The sequence below is a fragment of the Ostrinia nubilalis genome, chromosome 27, assembly GCF_963855985.1.
Source record: "Ostrinia nubilalis chromosome 27, ilOstNubi1.1, whole genome shotgun sequence".
Classification (NCBI taxonomy): domain Eukaryota; kingdom Metazoa; phylum Arthropoda; class Insecta; order Lepidoptera; family Crambidae; genus Ostrinia; species Ostrinia nubilalis.
This window is the reverse complement of record NC_087114.1, coordinates 6,531,875-6,539,524: the sequence shown is the minus strand read 5'-3', so window position 1 is coordinate 6,539,524 and position 7,650 is coordinate 6,531,875. Positions and strand designations below refer to the sequence as shown.

Sequence of the window (7,650 nt, the reverse complement as noted above, 5' to 3'; positions counted from 1 at the left end):
AATAACAATGTATAGGCTATAATTTATGACGATCTGTGACAAACTAAATTTCAAGCCGGTGAAGCCGCGGGCAATACTACATATTTCATACTAGCTTTTTGCCCGCGACTTCTTCTGCGATGAAGTGGAAAATGGTTCTACATTATAGAATTAAAATATTCTAAGAAAATTAATTTTGTTAAATGATTATATTTTTTGATATAAAATCTACACATCATTATGTTTAAATATTTGAATACTTACAAAATTATGAGATCTTTCTAAAACAAAATTAAAACACTACACCTGCCGCAGATTTCTTTGTAAACAATGTTTTTTTGTTTTTCCTTCAGGTGCTAAAATCACCAGGCTATTGTGTGCGCATACTCTGGAGTATTCCACATACAACTGGTCGTCGGAGAAGCATAGATTTCCATTAAGTCTACTCCCGCTACCATATGGAACTCCGCTAAAACTCGTGAGGGCGCCAACACTTGCTTTTGTATCGAAAATTAGTATGAGCAGCTGCGCACGCGGTTGCCCGTTGCAGGCTCTATGCAACTACACTATTTTAAACCGTGGTCCCTAAGCATGAGATGGGAAACTGCACTCTCTTGAATTCTCTTGAATTTGATGGTGTTAGGGGAATCCTAGGAATGAATACAGACTTTCCAATGGAATCTCCTCATCAATATTGCGAAATTGCGAGTTGCAATTCAATGTTACGTTTTCACTTGTTATTTTATTGTAATCTGACCTTGATTTTTCAAACACGTGTCAAAATAAAAAAAAATATTTTAAATCAAAAGTACTAAGGAATATTTCATTGATATCAACTTAGAAACAAGCACAGATCACAGAAACTAAAGGGAAATGTGACAAGGGACAAATTGGAACATATTGCTTGTGAAAGCAATGATGACAGTAGCGACGTCATTATGTAAACAGTTTATATTGCTTGCATAGTACTAAAGATTATTCGAACGTTGAATACTGATACCGCAATGGATAATGAGCACATAATTTGATTTCTTTGTGTGTGTGAATTTCTAATACGACACTGAGTTTCGAACTCAGCGCATTACTTAGCATCTCTCTATATTTCTATGGAACCAAGTTATCTCCAAAATAACATTCCACACCTTTTTAACCTAGTCAGGTAATAATTTTAATAAAATACGAAGCACGTCATCTATCAATAGGATATATGTATATTTTAGAAGTTAATAAATTATGTATAAAATATAAACACTTTAGAAGTTTAGTTAAATCGTAGAATTTCTGAAAAACAAGTATTAAAATCGTACTGAAAAAAAAAGTATTAACATGTTATCTAATTTATTTATTAAACGTCGAAATTTATCAAAGATTTTGGACTAAAGTTTTTGAAAATATTTTACAGCCTACATAGAAAAAAATTAGGATTCTAAATCGTGAAAGAAATTTTTTTCGGAGCCTATTGCCTCCAAACAAACAAACAAGCAATTAAATCTTTCCTCTTTTATTAGTATAGATTTAACAACAAAACAAAACGCTTCTTTTTCTTCTTCACGAAACAAAACTCAAAGCGGATAAATAAATAAACAAATCTTTGGACAATTTCACAGCGCCATCTAGTCCAAAAGTAGGCAACCAATATGCTTGTGTTAAGGGTGCTATCATAATGGATATACTTTTTTTATAATTTATTTATTAAATTAAATACATGGTACCTACATATTATACATAGTTACACCCAGATCCGTCAAAGAAATTAAAATTCATCATTTCAATTTCTGCTCGGCCGGCCGACTCGAAACAGCCTCTCGGCATAGTATCAAATGTATTTGGTCGCCGTACAAATCACCGCTTTACGACACGAACGCACGTAAACGTCACGGCGGGAAAAATGACACAGGTCCTGCCTTGACGGGCGCTCGCGCCATACTAATCGATGTCGGCTTGCGCATTGTAATTTATACTGATATTCACACCAATATTTTGACAAAGTGGTTACTAATATTTAAACAATAACTGTAGAAATTAATTCTACAATGAATATTCTTTATTTTGGGATACTTTTATTGCAGTTTATGCTGTGTTTTTAAACCAAAAACCACGATCAAAATGTGACGTTAATCTTCAAATTTGCCAAATTATTTTTAGATTTTACTCAATAATGGTAATGAAATTCAAGAATCTATTTCATTAATGGACTACAAGAATATATGTCCGATGATTACTATATATTTTTAAGCTTATTATATGAGCATAAATAATAGATACAGGACTTTGAAAATGAGTCTGCGGCAATTTTTTCGTAAAATGGTTGTGGGAGATGGGGCACTGTGAATTAAGCAAAAGAGTTTTAGTAAATCCGTTTCATTAATGATCAACAACAAGGATTGACCTATCTTTTGCAGTTATTAAATAATCTCTGGGTGTTGCTTAAGATAGTAATTCATGCTTCCAAAATCTTAGAAATTCGCACGAAAATGTAAAATGGCTCTTAAGTGAGTGTCGTATAGGTAGGTATTTTGATAAAAAAGAAAAAAGAAATGTTAGAATTAAGAACCTTATTTATTAATAAATAATTTATGTTTTTTATGAAATTATCAATTTTGTTTTTTTTTTCATTCTTTACCTTAAGTACACCTTACACTTTGAGAATACACTTACTTCCTAGCTAAATATTATAAATGCGAAAGTTTGGATGTCTAGATGTCTGGATGGATGTTTGTTACTCTTTCATGCAAAAAGTACTGAACGGATTTTGATGAAACTTTACAGTATTATTCTTTATAACCCAGATTATCACATAGGCATAATTCATGACGATCTGTGACAAACTAAATTTCACGCGGGAGAAGCCGCGGGTAAAATCTAATATTCCTATAAATAATAAAAGCACTCTTAGCTTTCCAGAATTTTCGGGAAACTTCCTTTCCTTCATTCTTGAGATTTCCGGATTTTCTGAAAATAGCTGTAGTTACCTATTAAATTTGGGAAGTGCTTTCCGACAGAATATTATTATGCTACGTATTTTTATAAGAGCTTAAAGGAATTGGTAAGAAAGGTATTAGTATAGTTAAAGTTATTAAATTACTTAGCTATTTTAAAGCTCATTGGAAATCATTGAGGAGGCCTATGTTCAGCAGTGGACGTCCTGTTGATGATGAATAGCAAAAACAATGGAGTCTAAAAATACATATTATAAGGATTCCATGCCCTTCTTTCGTCGTAGCGACGGAAAACAATCGAATGACGATGCGGGGTAAACAATGTGATATCACCAAGATGGCTGCCGCGCACGCGCGATCGCATTTTAATGCTGTGCCACACGGGGTGAAAATTTAAAGCTCTTAAAGGGATGAAACTTTTCATTTTCAAAGTAATTTAGGTAGGTTTTGTATTATATCCATATTTAGAATTATTGTTATTTATTTTATTATATTTAATGAATAAAATTTAACATAAGGCGAACTTAATGCATAATTTTTGTACGTTAAGAACTGAAAATGGGACCTAAAAGTGCCCTGAAAAAGACGTCATAGTACCAAAATAGAGCTAAGCCACATATTTTGACTAATATAGCAGAGTTTATAAAGTTTGGGTCATGTAGAGTTAGAAGCTTGGCTCTACATGAGATCTGCTGTTATTTTTTGTTGTGGCCATGTTATTATGGTGTTTTTGGCAACAGGTATAACATTTTTCATAACTGAAAGATTTTGTACATACACAAGAGGTTCTATGTGTCAATCAGGGACTGGATAATCCCACTGGGCCCGCTATTGTTTCTCGTGCCAGCCTACAATGCCAAAGGTCGTGTGGGTTCGATCTGATCCCTTCGCATCACAGATGAGACAGCTTCGCATACAAACATTTCTTGAACATTGTCGGTTAATAATTATGTTTGTTTTTGCAAAAAAAACGTAGTTGAGTAAGTTTTTAACACACTTAGGCTGAGTTGCACCATCTTAACGTTGACAAACGTCAAAAAACTGTTAAACTCCATGTAAAAATCACCAGTTATCGTTAAAATTACGGTCAAAGTTTGGTGGTGCAACTCAGCCTTAGAGACTTTGTACCAAAAATTAAATTTAACGTCGTTCTACAGTTTCAATATTAAAAAAACAACCCTCCAAAAACCACCCCGTGTGACCCCCTCGGCCACCCTAAACGGAGGGGTGAGGCGGTATGGTGACTTACCTCCACTCGTACCGAACGAACCGCTGCGTATAGTCAAGATTCTACCTCCAATCCTGAATGTCGTATCCCAAGCTAGAAAATTCTGTAAAACTAACTAGTGGCTCCCCAATTGATGTGCAAAGAAGTGAAAAAACTAAAAACCATCTAAGTGTTTTTTGTTGAAGTGCGAACCAAAGTGGAGTGATGACGTTATATGCCCTACCGGCATCAAATTACATGATAGAAGCGAGGTTTAAAAGAATTGAGTCGAGTGTGATGCCTTCTTTAATATTTCGCAATCGGTAAGTCAATCGATATTATTTACGCAACAACAAAAGCTGGATCAATACTCACTTGCGACTAACTTCACGCTGTTTTGGTATATATGTTTAGGTTCAAGTAAGTAGTGAAACAGTAATAGCACTTACAAGGCTTTACGACTTGGTTTCGGGTAGTAAAGACAGTATTTATAATGTTTTAAACAGTATTTTAAAGCATTTTGATTGAGAAAAGTTTAGAGCGACCTAAATTGTTCTTTATTGCTACTAAATGAGGCACAAATTCGAATACATACGATTACGAATACTGCAGGGTCCTCATTAATTACTTAATTAGCATCTAGGTATTTACTGTAGACAATTATGTTGATAAACAATGCTAAACTAAAATAAATACAGAAGTACATTCAAGCCTACCAACCTGTAGGCAGTTTTCGGGAACAAAAAAAAATTTTATTTAAATGCAATGATTATGTAGCGAAGAGGTTAAAAGGGGAAATAGAAGGTTCAAAAAAAAAGTTCAAAAAGTTTACTATCGTCATGCCTTTTTAGTGCACTCTCTTGTCAAGAAGTTGAACTAAACAGTATAAAAAAGCAAGGTATATCTTAGTTAATCCACTCACTACTAGATGGCGCTGTAAATAATACAAACATATTTTTTCTGAAGTTTTCATAAATTTCTTATAGCACAAGTGTTAATTAAGAACCATTTAAATTATTTTAAAGCGTAGTACAATTTTGTATTACAATAAAGTTAGTAGCTCTATGTAGTTACAACTTTGTATAGAACAAAACGTTTACAAACGTCATGCTGCGTCATAGTCGATTGCTATGCGGCTAACTTCAAGAGTACGTTCACCACGTGTATTTTGTATGCGATCAGCTGACCTACTTGCTGTAGTCGTTTTCTTTTGTGTAATAGTGATGCGATTAAATAAAAAAAAACATCGATTTGTGTTGGTTTTAAGCGATAAAAAATGTATAAGCTACGTAATAACAATTCGTTGTGTAATTAATAGTATTACTGTACGTGCAATATTGTAGTATGATTTGGTTAGTTACAACCAGAATATTATTTTAAAGTTATCTATCTGGATTACTAATGTTTGGCCAAAAAACGTTTCCCAAATTATCACATCGCAAACAACGTTTCGCAAATTTTCATTTGGCAAATTCTTATTTGGCAAAACAACTTATTGCAAACTTTTAATTCGCAAATGTCGTTTTTGGCATATTATTGTTTAGCAAATTATTGTTTGGCAAAGTATGTTTTGCCAAATGTTTCATTTGGCAAGAATATTTCACGATAAACTATTTACAAAACAATTTGATTGGTGCATATAATGGAATAAAAATTAGCTTGTGGTTATTATTTTGTTTAGTAGGTAGTTCATATAAAATTTGTTCTAAGTTAATTTTCATAATTTCATTCTTTTTATCGAAATTTCCAAATTATTCAATAACAATAGAGGTGATTCTAGCGCTCGGCGGCCGCTACCGCGGCACGCTTCGCTCGCCTTCGCGCGTTAAGGGTCACTGTTCCAACCTAACCTAACCTACTATTTTCTGCAATACCTACTTTCTGCAACCATACTGTTTTCTGCAATCTCTTTGTTTTACATAAAATTCTTGTGAAAACCACGATCATGTGCCTTATGCTTTGATTTGTGGGTAACGGTGGGTATGTGAAGTGTCAATTTGACCAAACAAATTATTTGGGATATAATATTTGGCAAAATAAAACATTTGCTATACAAATATTTGCCAAGTAAAATTTTGCCAAATGATAATTTGACCAAATGAATTAGTTGCGAAAAGTGCATTTGCTAAAAGTTCATTTGGGAAATGAAACTTTGGCGATAAGTTGTTTGCGAAGTAAAATTTGGCGAAAAGTATTTTGGCCAAACGGAAGGATACCTATCTATCGTGATTTTATTAACTCATCACGCTTGTCAGACAAAAATAATAAGATTAATTCAAGTTCAAAATTAAATCAAAACTATTATTTTTATCTTTTAAAATGATTGATTGTTACATTTTCGTTAAACTGCTTGCGATAAAATGCTTTACAGGGTGAAAATGATTGTCAAAAATAAACAAAACTGTAAATACGTTATTATGATAATAATTGTTAATGTTTTAGAGGAAATACTTCATTAGTAACAGATACTACCACAGATATAATACTAACTAATACTAACAAGGATTTTCAAAGATTTTAATAAGTCCGTTGTTATTCTTTCTTGTTGTTATAATCGAATTCAGCTTCACGTAACAACTACAAAACCTTTCATATCGATTTAAACAGTATCGATTATTTTTGTCCTTGGCAGCACTACCAGTTGGTTGACTAATCATTGTACAAGTACATTTTGCACTTTGTGGATTTCTTGCTGCGCATTTCGCTACAAAACCCTACGGTCGTGACCGTGTATTTCCCTCAAAGTTTTTACAAGGCTTAACTACGTTTTATCAAGATGACGAAGTTAATACAACAGTTAAATTTTAGTAGTAGTATTAGTAGCTACTACGACGGATCTGCTATTGAAATTGAACCGAATGCTGCTAAGAAAAAGTACTTGTGAGTATCCTAAACATATTTTGGCTATTGTACGTGTAACGTGTTGATAAAAACATTAATTCTCGATTGTAATTCGTTCAGGTGGCAACTAACAGGTGTCTTTGTTTCCAATTATTTTTTTTACGTCACCATTACCATCGATTTTCGATTGTCACTTGCCTACTTTACAACATGACATTAATAGTTCTCACCGTTTATTTGTTTTTCCAATTAGACTCCTAAATGACTGACTAACGTTGTTAATTTTGTTTTGGAATAAACTTTAAAGTTATTTTTTAACCTAAAAATAATTTAGAACGCCATGTTTTTATTGGCATTGAGAATTTAGTTGCCTACTTACAGGTCTCTTTCTTTCAAGCTGAAAGGGAACTTATTATGTGAATCATATGGTTTAAATTGCAGTAAGGAATACAGTGTTTACAGCTAGGGTACCATGAAATATTTTTCAGTGTACTGTCACTAAAAAATTATACAATTTATTGCAACATGATTATTAAGATTTTCCTTCCTTGAAGCTTTTGTATTGAACTTAATAATATGAGAACCATTTGAATGTTATTTTTGATAATAATTAAATTAAGAAATTACTATAATAACTTTATGGCAAAGAAAAATTTTGAACTGTGGAATTCTTTAAAAAAAATT

The 7,650-nt window shown here is 32.7% G+C and overlaps 1 protein-coding gene across 1 annotated transcript in view; it reads left to right on the top strand.

Annotated features, from left to right (window-relative positions):
• Nucleotides 1–6,756: 6,756 nt before the first annotated feature.
• Nucleotides 6,757–7,650, top strand: part of LOC135084868 (ornithine decarboxylase antizyme) — a 33,610-nt gene continuing 32,716 nt past the window's right edge. The window contains 1 exon segment of the mRNA XM_063979605.1: nt 6,757–7,005. Within this exon segment, the coding sequence (XP_063835675.1) occupies nt 6,902–7,005 (104 nt within the window). The 5' untranslated portion in view covers nt 6,757–6,901.